The sequence below is a fragment of the Coregonus clupeaformis genome, chromosome 20 (assembly GCF_020615455.1).
Source record: "Coregonus clupeaformis isolate EN_2021a chromosome 20, ASM2061545v1, whole genome shotgun sequence".
Taxonomy (NCBI): domain Eukaryota; kingdom Metazoa; phylum Chordata; class Actinopteri; order Salmoniformes; family Salmonidae; genus Coregonus; species Coregonus clupeaformis.
Window position 1 is genome coordinate 34,084,334 of NC_059211.1, and position 17,024 is coordinate 34,101,357.

A 17,024-nucleotide genomic window follows, 5' to 3' on the forward strand; every position below is an offset into this window, starting at 1 on the left:
CTCCAGTCCCCCTCTACTCTCACCGCTCTGCTCTCTCCTTCACTCCTCCTCTCCTCTCCTCTCCTCCAGTCCCCCTCTACTCTCACCGCTCTGCTCCTTCACTCTCTCCTCTCCTCCAGTCCCCCTCTACTCTCACCACTCCCTCCTTCACTCCTCCTTGAATCTCTCCTCTCCTCCAGTCCTCCTTTACTCTCTCCTCTCCTCATCTTCTCCACTCCTCCTTTACTCTCTCCTCTCCTCCTCTCCTCCAATTATCCTTTACTCTCACAGCTCTCTCCTCTCTTCTATCTCCTCCCCTCCCTGTCTCAGCTCAACCACAGGGAACAAACAGGAGTTCTGTCTAAAACATCACTGCTTTCTTTGTCACATCCCCCTGATCCCAAACCTTCACATGCTGACGTACAGTAAGGTGTGAGGGAGCAACGTGACCCAAGCACGATCCTTCTCTCTTTCGATCTATGAGTCAGCCTAGAGTCAGCCATCAGCCATCGTCCTTCTCCTGAACACATCACACTGCATACACCAGGAGGTTGTCTTCACTCTGTACTCAGAGAGCACGTCTGCCAATCATACTGGCTGCAGCAGCACTAAGGTCCAACACAGACAGAACCCTATTCTCTACATAGTGCACTACTTTTGTCCAGAGCCCTATGGCTGCCCTATGGATGCATCCTAAATGGCACCCTACCCTATGTAGAGCCCTATGAGCCCTGGTAAAAAGTAGTGCACTATGTAGGGGATTGGGTGCCATTCGAGAGGCAGATTAAGACTAATCAGAGACCAGTCTATTACATGCTACATAGACCCCCTGCCTGGCTTCATCTCTCTATCTCTCTGTCCGCAAACTATCTGCATACATCTACATCAGACTGATGTTAATCCCACCATTAATCTGATCCTAGATCAGCAGATACCGATCCCTGTTAACACCAATTAACTCAGCACCCAGCCACACTCCTAACAAGGCCTTTGGTAGTTCTGAGGATGCGTCCCAAAGGGCACCCTATTCCCCCATATGGCTGTGGTCAAAAGTAGTGCACTACATAGGAAATAGGGCGCCATTTGGGATGCAGACTGAAGCCTTGTAAAATAAGGCTTGGGAGTTTTGCGTGACAGCCAGGAAGGAAGCCAGCCAGCCTGATGGTATCTACAATATCGTCTTCTAGTCCAGACAATGTGCTCCTAGGTGATTTGGAAAAACCCTGGCAGCAGGACATATTTTTGTGCATATATTTCTCTATCAATTTGAGTGTGGATTAAATAATTGCTGTTGGACATCATCTTTAATCTTCCCACTGGCAGGAGATAAAAAAAAACATTTCACACAGACCCACCTACAGTAGCTTTAAAAATCAATTCCTGCAGATAGATTGTAAATTCATGGCCGGAAAGCGTAATCAAATAAAGATGTCAAGACACATTCTTGGCCCAGTGTAATCAGAACATCTAACAGCTACCGGCAAATCCCAAACTGACTTCTTGTTTCTATTTCATCAACCAAGCAGTAGGCTACCTGAAGGAGCAGGGCATAAAACGCCCTCTCCACTCTGACATGCAACCAGGCTGGTCCTCTGGGATCAGTAGTGCACACATCCAGACATGGCTGGAATCTGCATGGACATACTGTATTAAGCAATGGTGATCAAGACAGAGGAACCCATTGTGGTGAGATGAAGAGAACAAGAGAGAAAGAAAGACAGAGGGAAAGAGAGTGTGTGTGTGTGTGTGTGTGTGTGTGTGTGTGTGTGTGTGTGTGTGTGTGTGTGTGTGTGTGTGTGTGTGTGTGTGTGTGTGTGTGTGTGTGTGTGTGTGTGCGTAGATAGTGTATGTGAGTGAGAGAGCGAGAGAAAGCTACAAATAAAATTATTGAGAGAGAGAGCGACAGAGAGAAGGAGTGAGCGAGGTGTATCCTACCTTCCAGGACGGTGAGTTTGGCGCTGGTGTTGATCTCTCCCACACTGTTGGTGGCAGTACACTCATAGATGGCCTCGTCCCTGTGAGTCCGCAGGGGCTGGATACGCAGGACGGACCCTGAGCCGTCATCAAACTCTATCACCTGAACACAAGGGTGGGTAGAGGAGAGAAAAAGCAATCAGACCCATGGTCGTCCTGTAACTAAGATTCAAATCTAAACTGATTTAAACAGTCATCTTAACATGGGCATCCCTTTGATCGCTATTTCAGGTACAGGAATTAACAGGGGGACTAATACAGTGCTAAGATAACTGCTACTTTCTATTTAGCTAGGAGGAACTGGAGTTATAATAAGAGTCTGCACAAGCAGATCAGAAGAGGCAAACCTGACCAGTACTCAAACTCCATCAGTACTATTAATAAACCATCTCAAATAGAGACTACATCTTATCTAATCTCAACTGCAAAGGACCGCCCGGTATTGCATGACCTTGCTGTGGCCCTACGCTCCACAGGGAGTGAAGAGGAGTAAGTAAGTCTGATCTGATACAATCACCCAATTAGAGAGAAGTTTGTTATATGAAATGAGCCTGAGTGGAGAGCAGGCATTTCAGGAAGGCCTTTCAGGAAGCCAGCCTTTAGGGGGGTAAAGAATCAGAGGTCAGAGGTTCCTTACGCTGCAATGGAAAGTGGTTGACCTAAACATCCACATGACAGTGAGAACATTCCTGAACATTCAGAGGAGCACACCTGGGTTCAAACAGTATCTGAAATATTTCGATCACTTTGAGCGTTCACTTGAGCCTGCCTAGCGTGCCAGATAGGCTAGGTTTTCACTGAAGGGGCTATTCTTCCCTTGGTCCCATTGCGCCAGGCAAGCTCAATCAAGCAATGCTAAAGTATTTGAAAGATTTCAAATACTATTTGAACCCAGGTCCTCTCCTCTCTCCCCCTGGGCCCACTGCTCTCCCATGCTCTCCCACACCTCCACACGACTGCACACAGAGCAGGGCTCAGTTTGAGGAGTGCCGTGCAGACAGGTGGAAGATATTTCCTATTAATCACGTCAGTGTGAGCTGAGTGTCTGCATCTGTGGAAGGACCCATGTTGAGACCGCTTCACTTGAAACCATTTCTACTAGCTGGCAGCTAATGGGCCTCCCTGCTGCTACTGCTTTTAGCGTATGCCTGTCTGTCTGTCTGTCTGTCTGTCTGTCTGTCTGTCTGTCTGTCTGTCTGTCTGTCTGTCTGTGTCTGTGTCTGTCTGCCTGCCTACCTGGTCTGTCTGTCTGTATGCCTGCCTACCTTGTCTGTCTGTCTGTCTGTCTGTCTGTCTGTCTGTCTGTCTGTCTGTATGTCTGTCTGTCTGCCTGCCTGCCTGCCTGCCTGCCTACCTGGTCTGTCTGTCTGTCCACTTACCTGGTCTGTCTGCCTGTCTGTCTGTATGCCTGCCTACCTGGTCTGTCTGTCTCTGTCTGTATGTCAGCCTGCCTACCTGGTCTGTCTGTCTGTCTGTCTTTCTGCCTGCCTACCTGGTCTGTCTGTCTGTCTGTCTGTCTGTCTGTCTGTCTGTCTGTCTGTCTGTCTGTCTGCCTGCCTGCCTACCTGGTCTGTCTGTCTGTCTGTCTGTCTGTCTGTCTGTCTGTCTGTCTGTCTGTTTGCCTACCTGGTCTGTCTGTCTGTATGCCTGCCTACCTGGTCTGTCTGTCTGTCTCTCTGTCTGTCTCTCTGTCTGTCTGTCTGCCTGCCTTGTCTGAGCAGGATGGCATACATCCGCATTGCTTCAGATGCTGGAAGAAAAAGTAGACAGAGCGAGAGGAGGAGGTGGTCACTGAACTGACACAGACAAACAGACTTTTCCAATACTCTCTCTCAAGTGTTGACATGGCGCCGGAGGGGATGGCTGTCGTTTTATGGACTCTTAACCAACCGTGCTATTTTGTGTGATTTTTCGCATTGTTTGTAACTTATTTTGTACATAATGTTGCTGTTACCGTCTCTTATGACCGAAAAGAGCTTCTGGACATCAGAACAGCGATTACTCACCTTGAACTGGAAGAATAATTTTTATTTAATGAGTCGGACGAAAGGGATTTCCTCCAGACACCCGACAGGGCCCACATCCCCGTCATTCGCAGTAGAAAGAAAATGAGATATCGCGGAAGGAGATCGGGGTGCTTGGTAAGGAGCCGGCGACGAGTGGCTAATCTGCCTTTGCCATCGATACTATTGGCCAACTTACAATCGCTTGATAATAAAGTGGACGAACTACAGGCACGTATATCCTACCAACGGGACATTAAAAACTGTAATATCTTATGTTTCACCGAGTCATGGCTGAACGAAGACATGAATAACATACAGCTGGCGGGTTATACACTGTATCGGCAGGATAGAACAGCAACCTCTGGTAAGACAAGGGGTGGCGGTCTATGTATATTTATAAACAACAGCTGGTGCACGATATCTAAGGAAGTCTTGAGGTTTTGCTCGCCTGAGGTAGAGTATCTCATGATAAGCTGTAGACCACACTATCTACCAAGAGAGTTTTCATCTATATTCTTCGTAGCTGTCTATTTACCACCACAAACCGATGCTGGCACTAAGACCGCACTCAATGAACTTTTTCGGCCATAAGCAAACAGGAAAACGCTCATCCAGAGGTGGCGCTCCTAGTGGCCGGGGACTTTAATGCAGGGAAACTTAAATTTGTTTTACCTCATTTCTACCAGCTGTTAAATGTGCAACCAGAGGGAAAAAACTCTAGACCACCTTTACTCCACACACAGAGACGCGTACAAAGCTCTCCCTCGACCTCCATTTGGCAAATCTGACCATAATTCTATCCCCTGATTCCTGCTTACAAGCAAAAACTTGTGACACCGTCAATAACACCAGTGACTCCGTCAATAAAAAAAGTGGTCAGATGAAGCAGATGCTAAGCTACAGGACTCTTTTGCTAGCACAGACTGGAATATGTTCCGGGATTCTTCCGATGGCATTGAGGAGTACACCACATCAGTCACTGGCTTCATCAATAAGTGCATCGATTACGTCATACCCACAGTGACTGTACGTACATACCCCAACCAGAAGCCATGGATTACAAGCAACATCCGCACTGAGCTAAAGGGTAGAGCTGCCGCTTTCAAGGAGCGGGACTCTAACCCGGAAGCATATAAGAAATCCCGCTATGCCCTCCGACAAACCATCAAACAGGCAAAGCATGACGACTGTGTGATCACGCGCTCCGTAGCCGATGTGAGTAAGACCTTTAAATAGGTCAACATTCACAAGGCCGCATTTTCAACCTCTCCATGTCTGAGTTTGTAATACCAACATGTTTCAAGCAGACAACCATAGTCCCTGTGCCCAAGAACACTAGGGTAACCTGCCTAAATGACTATCGAACCGTAGCACTCACGTCTGTTGCCATGAAGTGCTTTCAAAGGCTGGTCATGGCTCACCTCAACACCATTATCCCAGAAACCCTAGACCCACTCCAATTTGCATACCGCCCCAACAGATCTACAGATGATGCAATCACTATTGCGCTCCACACTTCCCTTTCACACCTGGACAAATGGAACACCTATGTGAGAATGCTATTCATTGACTACAGCTCAGTGTTCAACACCATAATAATAATAATAATATGCCATTTAGCAGACGCTTTTATCCAAAGCGACTTACAGTCATGCGTGCATACATTTTTGTGTATGGGTGGTCCCGGGGATCGAACCCACTACCTTGGCGTTACAAGCGCTGTGCTCTACCAGCTGAGCTACAGAGGACCTCAAAGCTTATCACTAAGCTAAGGACCCTGGGAATAAACACCTCCCTCTGCAACTGGATCCTGGACTTCCTGACAGGCCGCCCCCCAGGTGGTAAGGGTAGGTAACAACACATCCGCCACGCTGATCCTCAACACGGGGGCCCCTCAGGGGTGCGTGCTCAGTCCCCTCCTGCACTCCCTGTTCACTCATGACTGCATGGCCAGGCACGACTCCAACACCATCATTAAGTTTGCCGATGACACAACATCGTCTGATCACCGACAATGACGAAACAGCCTATAGGGAGGAGGTCAGAGACCTGGCCGTGTGGTGCCAGGACAACAACCTCTCCCTCAACTTGATCAAGACAAAGGAGATGATTGTGGACTACAGGAAAAAGAAGAGGACTGAGCACGCCCCCATTCTCATCGACGGGGCTGTAGTGGAGCAGGTTGAGAGCTTCAAGTTCCTTGGTGTCCACATCACCAACAAACTAACATTGTCCAAGCACACCAAGACAGTCGTAAAGAGGGCACGACAAAACCTATTCCCTCTAAGGAGACTGAAAAGATTTGGCATGGGTCGTCAGATCCTCAAAAGGTTCTACAGCTGCACCATTGAGAGCATCCTGACTGGTTGCATCATGGCCTGGTATGGCAACTGCTCGGCCTCCGACCGCAAGGCACTACAGAGGGTAGTGCGTACGGCCCAGTACATCACTGGGGCCAAGCTTCCTGCCATCCAGGACCTCTATACCAGGCCCTAAAAATGGTCAAAGACTCCAGCCACCCTAGTCATAGACTGTTCTCTCTGCTACCACATGGCAAGTGGTACCGGAGCGCCAAGTCTAGGTCCAAGAGGCTTCTAAACAGCTTCTACCCCCAAGCCATAAGACTCCTGAACATCTAATCAAATGGCTATCCAGACGCTGCTGCTACTCTCTGTTTATTATCTATGCATAGTCACTTTAATAACTCTTCCTACATGTACATATTACCTCAATTACCTCGACTAACCGGTGCCCCAGCACATTGACTCAGTACCGGTACACCCTGTATATAGCCTCGCTATTGTTATTTTTACTGCTGCTCTTTAATTATTTGTTACTTTTATTTATTATTTTATATTGGGTTTTTTTTGGTGATTTTCTTTAGTATTCATGACTGTAAATCGCTTTGGATAAAAGCGTCTGCTAAATGGCATATTATTATTATTATTATTAAAACTGCATTGTTGGTTAAGGGCTTGTAAGCATTTCACTGTAAGGTCTACACCAGTTGTATTCGGCGCATGTGACAAATAAAATGTGATTTGATTTTTTTATTTGATCTATGTGGTTGAGTGGTGCTTTGAAACATGTGGGTACGCCCATAGAATAAGAATGAATCTATTAATGTAATTTGGAAAGGACTACTCTGTCTGCTTGGGCTTCCTACAGTGTTTCTTAACATTTCTGTGAGAATTACATAGCTATGTAGCTCAAATCTGGTGCAATATCGTCCTTGTCAAATAAAGAAATAAAATACAATAGTAAAGTAGATCATGCACCTCAAAGCGCTGAGAGCTGACTTTCTTGCCCTTCTTCATCCAGGTGATGCGTGGCTTGGGATCGCCCACCGCCTGGCAAACGAAGGACGCCACTCCTCCCGAAATACCTGTCTGGTCGTCTGGAGACTTGATGAAACTGGGCATGCCTGGGAGAGAGAGAGATAGAGAGAGGACAACTAAAGTACATCAATCAAATTTCACACTAGACCCCAAATTGCAAGCAGCAGCACAGTGGCATGGAAAAACTCCCCTCAGAGCGCAGATAATCAATTGCAGTACGGTTCTAGAAACATAAAGCCCTCTACTTTCATAGACTATATATACAAAAGTATGTGAACACCCCCTTTTTATTTTTTTTATTTTTTATCTCAAATGCAAAAGATGTACATTGTTTAACCGGTTTAACACAGTTGCAGCCGACAGTTTTTTCAGTGACAACACGTTTGTGGCGTCCGTCTTCCGTTTACACACAGGTGTTAGGAGACGCAGATAGCTAATTAGCACAGGGATGCCTCTGTCTTCCGGAAACAAGCACTGTAACATGGAAATATGGCCGTGTGGGAACCCTAACCCTATAAAAGTGTGTAGTAATTTAACCTTTTGTTTTTAGAATTTTTTTTCTCGCTGATATGAAAGATACATTCCTTATGTTTCCAAAACCGTACCGCAAGTGATGCGTTTTAACATTCAGAACGAGCGTCGTGGCTTTTAGCAAAACTCCTCCGGACAGCAGATACTATCGTCAATAGGCGCTAGTTAGCATCTATGAATGGGTTAGGTAACATTGTGAAACAAAGTGTATCAGACACGAGTCATACTCAAGGCGCAATCCATTCTGAGGGACTCCCAGCATCCTTTGTTTGACAAATTTACGATGCTTCCCTCAGAGCGCAGATACAGGCTCCATAAGTTTAAAACTAACAGGTCTACACTCTCCTTCATCCCAGCTGCTATCAGCTTCCTCAACAAGCTGTAGTAGTATTGTGTGCTGTGTACATATTGCTGTATATACTGGTTTTGGTGTATATTAATGTCAAGTGTTCATTATGTTGTTTAACACATGCTGCAAAATGAATTGCTCCTCTGGGATAATAAATACTCTACTCTACTCTGCTCTACTATACTCTACTCTACCCTTCTCGACTCTACTACTCCCTAGAAAGACAAAACCTAATGAGGAATCAGAGAGGAGGCTGATCCTCTGCTGACCGTACCAAGTAGACGTTAGGACCATCAAGGCCAGACAGAGAGAAAGAGAAAGACAACAATAACACAGGAGTTGGCAGCTCTGGGCAGGTTCCAGGGCTTTCACACTTCCCTACCAGTTAATGTTCAGGCAGTAACAATGCGTGTTTTCAAACACTGACACCAAACTGCCTGCAGCCAAACCAAGTCAAAAAAGCCTGCGAACCAAAACCGTCCAGTGCTGTACTGTCCTTTCTGTCATGTGTTGGGTTGTTGCTGTACTTGACATACCACTTCCAGTGCCTGTAAGACTCTCTCATTAATTATGATACAAAACTAGCATATACTAATATAAATCTTAAATATCCTCCTTTATCGTGCCTGAATAAACATGTGGGATTAACCCAAGCCCTAGGCTTGACCATTTAGGAACAACAAGTCTCTCTTCCTCCCAAAAGGCACCCTATTCCCTATGTAGTACACTACTAAAGTAGTGCACTAAATAGGGAATAGAATGTCATTTAGGATGCAGTCTGTGTCTCATATCTCAGAGGAGGGGGTATCAAACAGAACACAATTAACTGTCTGGGATGACACACCATCATATTAAAGCTCCATGGCAACAAATATTAGAGGGATAATGATGAGACAGAGATGTAATTAAATATTCCACTGAACTCGTCAGAGCACCACCGCTGCAGGCTAACACATGCACACACACACACACACACACACTGGGCTATCACAAATATATGCCGACAAAACATACAGTATTCTGCCTGGGTTCTCTAGCTACGTCTCTCTGTGTGTGTGTGTGTGTGTGTGTGGGTGTGTGTGTGTGTATGTGTGTGTGTATGTGTGTGTGTGTGTGTGTGTGTGTGTGTGTGTGCTGGCATGCATGTGTACATGTGTATCTCGGTTCCTGGTAGTAGATGCATTATGCAGAGCTATGCCTGCCCTTGGGGAATCAGGTCTGTTTTCAGAGAGCAGGAGGGATGAGTATGTCAGTGTCTCTGTGTTAGGGTGCAGTTACAGGCTGTGTCCCAAATGGAATCCTATTCCCTAAAAATAGTGCACTTCTTTTTATCAGGGCCCATAGGGCATTATTTAGGGAATAGGGTGACACTTGGGACAGCCACAGTATCTGTAGGGTAAGGAAGGGTTAATAAAACGTGATGTGTGGGCGCTAGATGTAGGGGGTGGTGAGTAGGGTTGAATATTGTCCCGGTATTTTACAAATGTTCCATCCCGAGAATAAATCACTTTTCTCTTCCGGGTAACCCGGTATTTCCCGCCAAAACCGGAAGTGTCATTCAAAACCATTATAAAACATATAAATATGTCTGGATTTGACTAGAACTTTGATCAGCATGAAAATTCTAACCTGATGCTACCTGAGCCTGATGAGCCATATATTAAATGCATTTGAACCCTAACCCTAACCCTAACCCTAACCCAAGCCCAAAAAAGTCAAAATGATTGTGCAGTTATCCAATACATATATGATATAGGCTACTGCACATTACGCAGTAGCCTATAAAAACATAAAAGCCCATTGATGTAGCTAGCTATATACTCTCTCAGGTAAATAAATGAAACTAGCTCCAGTAGGCTAATCTTTTTGAGTACTGTATTGTATTATACTGTATTATATGGACTGGAATTACGCACATTGTTCAAACCATGATAAAGCAGATGAGAACATGCGATTCTGGTGCAGCACATGGGGACTACAATTATAGGCTAGTGAATTTAAATTAATCATTTTCATTTAGAAATATATTGGAGGTAGGCTGACGCATAGACCTATATACCGTTCATAATGTTTATCCTAATGTTATTAGCCTACCTCCAATAAGTTTTGCTGTCCTTATCTTCATCATTCTAATGACATCCTTGAAAAATATAGGACTAGAATTAGATGCAGAAGGATTTCACTTCTCTTCACGAAGATTGACTGGTTATGGGTCTGAACAAATAACTGCTATAGCCTACCGCCATCGCACATTCGTGCTTCTTTCAAACTACCTGTGAGTTCTATTGGCTGCTATTGTTAACATTCATCAAAAAAGAGCTTGCATCCATCTTCGAATAGTCTATTGGTACAAGAAATGCTATAAAAATAATGTCCAGTAAGCTATTATAGTCTAGCTTTTTGTGCATGGGACTCCAAGAGCTAAGGAGCGTTTTTTAAAGAGAGACCAGCGGAGCACAGGTGGTTGCGTATTGCGCAAGAGACAGCGGCTATAAATTATAAGCTTATTATGCATAACCCATAATTAATTAGCTAAATATAAGGCTAATACTGCATTGAATTTATTACCTGAAAGAGGTAGGCTAGGACATCTATATATAGGGCTATATATCAATCTAGAACACGATTATCTATTTTGGATGTAATTTGAATGGAGTTGATGGAGAGAGAGAAAGACCGCAAGAGTGCTCGCGTGTGCACTGATTTAAAGCAATGATATTCGAGTGATAGGCTGTTTTAAAACTCTGCAGCTGCAATAAAAAATTTACATTCTTTACAATTAAAAAATAAGGTGATACCCGAAAGCCAGATGGAGATGGGTAAATCAGACACGAATTTGGTCTATGGGGGGAAAAAAAGTAGTGGGGGAAAAAAGTATTTAGTCAGCCACCAATTGTGCAAGTTCTCCCACTTAAAAAGATGAGAGAGGGCTGTAATTTTCATCATAGGTACACGTCAACTATGACAGACAAATTGAGAGAAAAAAAATCCAGAAAATCACATTGTAGGATATTTAATTAATTTATTTGCAAATTATGGCGGATAATAAGTATTTGGTCACCTACAAACAAGCAAGAGTTCTGGCTCTCACAGACCTGTAACTTCTTCTTTAAGAGGCTCCTCTGTCCACCACTCGTTACCTGTATTAATGGCACCTGTTTGAACTTGTTATCAGTATAAAAGACACCTGTCCACAACCTCAAACAGTCACACTCCAAACTCCACTATGGCCAAGACCAAAGAGCTGTCAAAGGACACCAGAAACAAAATGGTAGACCTGCACCAGGCTGGGAAGACTGAATCTGCAATAGGTAAGCAGCTTGGTTTGAAGAAATCAACTGTGGGAGCAATTATTAGGAAATGGAAGACATACAAGACCACTGATAATCTCCCTCGATCTGGGGCTCCACGCAAGATCTCACCCCGTGGGGTCAAAGTGATCACAAGAACGGTGAGCAAAAATCCCAGAACCACACGGGGGGACCTAGTGAATGACCTGCAGAGAGCTGGGACCAAAGTAACAAAGCCTGCCATCAGTAACAAACTCGCCGCCAGGGACTCAAATCCTGCAGTGCCAGACGTGTCCCCCTGCTTAAGCCAGTACATGTCCAGGCCCGTCTGAAGTTTGCTAGAGTGCATTTGGATGATCCAGAAGAGGATTGGGAGAATGTCATATGGTCAGATGAAACCAAAATAGAACTTTTTGGTAAAAACTCAACTCGTCGTGTTTGGAGGACAAAGAATGCTGAGTTGCATCCAAGGAACACCATACCTACTGTGAAGCATGGGGGTGGAAACATCATGCTTTGGGGCTGTTTTCTGCAAAGGGACCAGGACGACTGATCCGTGTAAAGGAAATAATTAATGGGGCCATGTATCGTGAGATTTTGAGTGAAAACCTCCTTCCATCAGCAAGGGCATTGAAGATGAAACGTGGCTGGGTCTTTCAGCATGACAATGATCCCAAACACACCGCCCGGGTAACGAAGGAGTGGCTTCGTAAGAAGCATTTCAAGGTCCTGGAGTGGCCTAGTCAGTCTCCAGATCTCAACCCCATAGAAAATCTTTGGAGGGAGTTGAAAGTCCGTGTTGCCCAGCGACAGCCCCAAAACATCACTGCTCTAGAGGAGATCTGCATGGAGGCATGGGCCAAAATACCAGCAACAGTGTGTGAAAACCTTGTGAAGACTTACAGAAAATGGTTGAACCTGTGTTATTGCCAACAAAGGGTATATAACAAAGTATTGAGAAACTTTTGTTATTGACCAAATACTTATTTTCCACCATAATTTGCAAATAAATTCATTAAAAATCCTACAATGTGATTTTCTGAAAAAAAAAATCTCATTTTGTCTGTCATAGTTGACGTGTACCTATGATGAAAATTACAGGCCTCTCTCATCTTTTTAAGTGGGAGAACTTGCACAATTGGTGGCTGACTAAATACTTTTCCCCCCCACTGTATTACTGTTGCTGCAGCAAATGTAGGCCTACCTGTCACAAGAAAAAAAGTTAACATGATGAGATGATACTGTAGGTCTACATGCATTGTAAACTGTGCTCCATACTGAGATGGGCTGTCTGTCCCCACCCTGAACGTTGATTCATCATGCAGAGGCTGTAGAGAAGCCAGATTTAGACATTGCATCTAATTTAACAGTTCCATTACACGCCATGCTTTTCATATCAATAATTTATTATATTTTACCAGTTTCTCGCAGTTATTTATCCCGGGAAAAGGGAGTGGTTTTGGGCTGTAAATCCCGGTAAATCTCGGTAACCGGGTTCCCGCCATTCAACTCTAGTAGTGAGGCATAGCCGACTGTAGTGTAGTTATCCACATCTGTAGTGTAGTTACCCACATCTGTAGTGTAGTTACCCACATCTGTAGTGTAGTTATCCACATCTGTAGTGTAGTTACCCACATCTGTAGTTTAGTTACCCACATCTGTGGTGTAGTTACCCCCATCTGTAGTGTAGTTACCCCATCTGTAGTGTAGTTACCCACATCTGTAGTGTAGTTACCCACATCTGTAGTGTAGTTAACCACATCTGTAGTGTAGTTACCCACATCTGTAGTAGTTACCCACATCTGTAGTGTAGTTACCCACATCTGTAGTGTAGTTACCCACATCTGTGGTGTAGTTACCCACATATGTAGTGTAGTTACCCACATCTGTAGTGTAGTTACCCACATCTTTCTCTCTTTTTTCCCTCTCTCCATCCATCCCTTTTCTCTTGCCCCAAAATATCCTCCTGGCCTTAGCGTTTCTCCTAAACAGAGTGCTTATTTCACCGCAGTAACTCTGACAGAGACACTAAGGGAGCGTTGAGCTGTCCTCTCTGCTCTGTGCTGTACTGTGATGATGTAATGGTGGCCATGTTCCACTCTGTAGACTCTGCAGACAGTGTCTTGGTCTCAAATGGCACCCTGTTTCCCTGTAAATTGGCCCCATCCATAATGGCTGTCAATACTAGTTTAACTAATATTGTTTCCATTTGTGACTACATACTAACCAAGAGGCCAACAATACTGTCCGTTAGAACTACACTAAGCCCTAAACCCACACTGCTAGAGCTATGACAAATCCCATGAAGTAATGTAGAATTCATTTCATCATCAACATCAAAGACAACACTCCATGTCTAACCGTTCTCTCTAATAGGTATGTATAGCTGTGTGTATACAACACAGTGAGTGGGATCCCTATGGAGGAATAGCAATTAAACTGGGTATCACATATTGGGAAAGAATTACACCCTGCCTAGGCACAGCTATGGTGATATCGCAGCCACAGCGCTCTCTCTCTCGCTCTCTCACCACTCAGAGGGGAATGAGAAATACACTGGACATAACATTAGGAACACCTTCCTAATATTTTCCCCTCAGAACAGCCTCAATTCGTTGGGACATGGACTCTACAAGGTGTCGAAAGCATTCCACATGGATGCTGGCCCATGTTGACTCCAATGCTTCCAACAGTTGGCTGGATGTCCTTTGGGTGGTGGACCATTCTTGATGCACACGGGAAACTGTTGAGCTTGAAAAACCCTGCACTGTGGCAGTTCTTGACACAAACCGGTGCGCCTGGCACCTACTACCATACCCCGTTCAAACGCACTTAAATATTTTGTCTTGTCCATTCACCCTCTGAATGGCACACATACACAATCCATGTCTCAAGGTTTAAGAATACTTATTTAACCTGTCTCCTCCCCTTCATGTACACTGATTGACTTGGATTTAGCAAGTGACATCAATAAGGGATCATAGCTTTCCCCTGGTCAGCCTATGTCATGGAAAGAGCAGGTGTTCCTAACACTTTGTACACTCAGTGTACATTTAGCAGACACTCTTATCCAGAACAACAACTAGGGTTAAGGGCACATCAACAGATGTTTCACTTAGTCAGCTCAGGGATTTGAACCAGTAACCTTTTGGTTATTGGCCACACACGTGACCGCTAAGCTACCTGCCTAGACCGATGTAAGTGCCTTCTGTTTGACAGTCTGATTTGTTTCATCTTAACCTAAATGAGAAAGCGACAATCGTTCTTAATAAACCCACCATATTGAGGGAACTACAGTAACAGCATGACTGAAGCAGTGCACCACCATGGGCAATAGTGTGTAATTCCACTAGGGAACCGAGTTTCCCCCTGCATGAACCCAGGCTTAAAGAAACAAGAACACAGCCCAGTCTCTAAGGGACAGGATAGATAGATACCACTGTCTGTCTGTCTGTCTGTCTGTCTGTCTGTCTGCCAGCTACCTCTACTCCTATATTTGTCCTCAAATAAAATCATCTGCAGTCCACCGGGGTGTTGAATCAATATTCCGCTACTGGCACAATGTCACAACAACAACAACTTCAAAATGGCCATCTAGGAAGGGCTCTATTGGTTAGTACATAAGAGGGAGAAGGAAGGTGATGAGACCGGGAATGGGAGTGGCCAGTATTCAGGAGGACAAGGTTGTCCTTTAAAACACAATTTTAGAGGAAAATAAGATAGAGCTAGCAAGAGTAAAGAGAAAGAGAGAAAGATATTTAGATCAATATCAAGAGGAATAGAGACTGTTTTATTTTAAAATACCTTTATTGGCCCAATAGTTCATCATTACAACCACAAACTTTACTTCATCTTAACGAACGTAAAAAGCTAGAACCCAACCCCTCTCCTCGTCCATTGTGCATAGAACCCCCCTGATGCCCCACACCCCTACAGACGGTGAACCAGCACCCCATATACATGCTCCAGTGTGAACCGAGGAAGAGCGAGAGAGAGAAAAAAAGAGAGAAAGATTAAGATGGAGATCAAGAGAGAGAGAGGGTAGCGAGATAGAGTGAAAAAGAGAAAGAGAAAAGACAGAAAGAAAGAGAGAGTCACAGAGGCGGCAGCGGTGACTTAGGTTCTCAATCTGAGGGACACGGTGGGGGATCGAGGTTGAGAAGACGTATTTAGCTATTTATTTTCCATGGTCACAATGGCCTGACCCATGGGCCATGACATTCTAAATGGAAAACTTGCTCTGTGCTCTGCTCCTTCTCTCCTTCAGCCCCACGCTTCCATGGCCCCGTGTAGTTCAGTTGGTAGAACAGGGTTGTTGGTTCGATTCCCACTGGGGGCCAGTATGAAAAATGTATGCACTAACTGTAAGTCGCTCTGGATAAGAGCGTCTGCTAAATGACTAAAATGTAAAATGACTGACAGCTGTGAATGTTCTCTCCACTACATTACGTGACTATGCTGAATGTCTTCTTTATGAGAAAGAAAGAGAGCGGTGAGAGATATAGGGAGAGAGGAGGGAGAAGAACGTTTGACCTCCTATATACATTCTTCAAGGACGGGCCATAAGGAAAAAGTTGAATAACACATTATTATCAGAGAGAACAGGGGCTGCTGTCTCCAAAGTAATAAATACTTAATCGTATGATCATAATTTAATCATAAATAGATTCAATTTGAGCTTAAATGCGATTCACCTTATCAGAAAAAGGCCACTAATCGATCCTGTATTTCTGGGGAGTATCTCACAGGATTCAGTTCAAGTCTGTAGTGTAGCAATTATCAGAATTTATAGTTAAGCTGTTTTACTGTGATTTCATTAGTGGCAGATGCTTGGTGCAAGGCATATTATAACATGTTATGTCTGTTAAAATGGCAGCCAGATGATTTGGGGTAATTTCCACGTACTAGAATACAATTGAACTCCCTCTCCACATTTTAACTTCTAGCTACACACCAACATATTGCACAGTACAGTGGCACCCAAAATAATAATCCCTTCATCAGAATATATAATGAGACAGATGGAAAAGTCGAGAGATAATCTGGAGTTTGTATAGATTAGTTGGATCTCTAACACATCAACAATGACAAAACGGAATGGATCAACATAAAAGCTGCCCAAAAGACTGCCTGCCTAAAACACACACTGCTGTCTGAGGACCGCTTAGGGTTGGTATGGGCAGAGTTGTGCACTTCTTGTTCCGGAGGACACACAGCCAATGACATTTGATCCTGAACCCATGGGGTGTAGTATAAACAGACAGTACAGTAGCCCGAGCTGCATGTTCTGAAGGTCCTGTGTTGCTCAGTTGTTAAGAGCATGGCACTAGCAATGCCAAGGTAGTGGGTTCAATTCCCGCAGGGCACACAGACACATGTACATATTCAGAAAGCATTATTGTTCTAACAATGTACAGTATGTACTAACTTTACTGCAGGGGTAGACAACCCTGGTCCTGGAGTGCCGAATACACTTTTTTATTTAACCGACCTGGAAGACCAGGTGTGTTGAATCACTGAACTGAACAATTATCTAAGTAGCTCAGTGTGGTGCCTA

The 17,024-nt window shown here is 44.5% G+C and overlaps 1 protein-coding gene across 16 annotated transcripts in view; it reads right to left on the reverse strand.

Annotated features, from left to right (window-relative positions):
• The window catches only part of ptprfa (protein tyrosine phosphatase receptor type Fa), a 331,026-nt gene that overhangs the window by 171,979 nt on the left and 142,023 nt on the right, over positions 1 to 17,024 (reverse strand). For all 16 annotated transcript variants that reach the window (XM_045205467.1, XM_045205479.1, XM_045205478.1 and 13 more), the window contains exons 3-4: positions 7,238 to 7,383; positions 1,915 to 2,056 (exon numbers count right to left, since the gene is read on the reverse strand). In XM_045205467.1, coding sequence (XP_045061402.1) covers positions 1,915 to 2,056; positions 7,238 to 7,383 — 288 coding nt within the window. The remainder of the gene's footprint in view (positions 1 to 1,914; positions 2,057 to 7,237; positions 7,384 to 17,024) is intronic.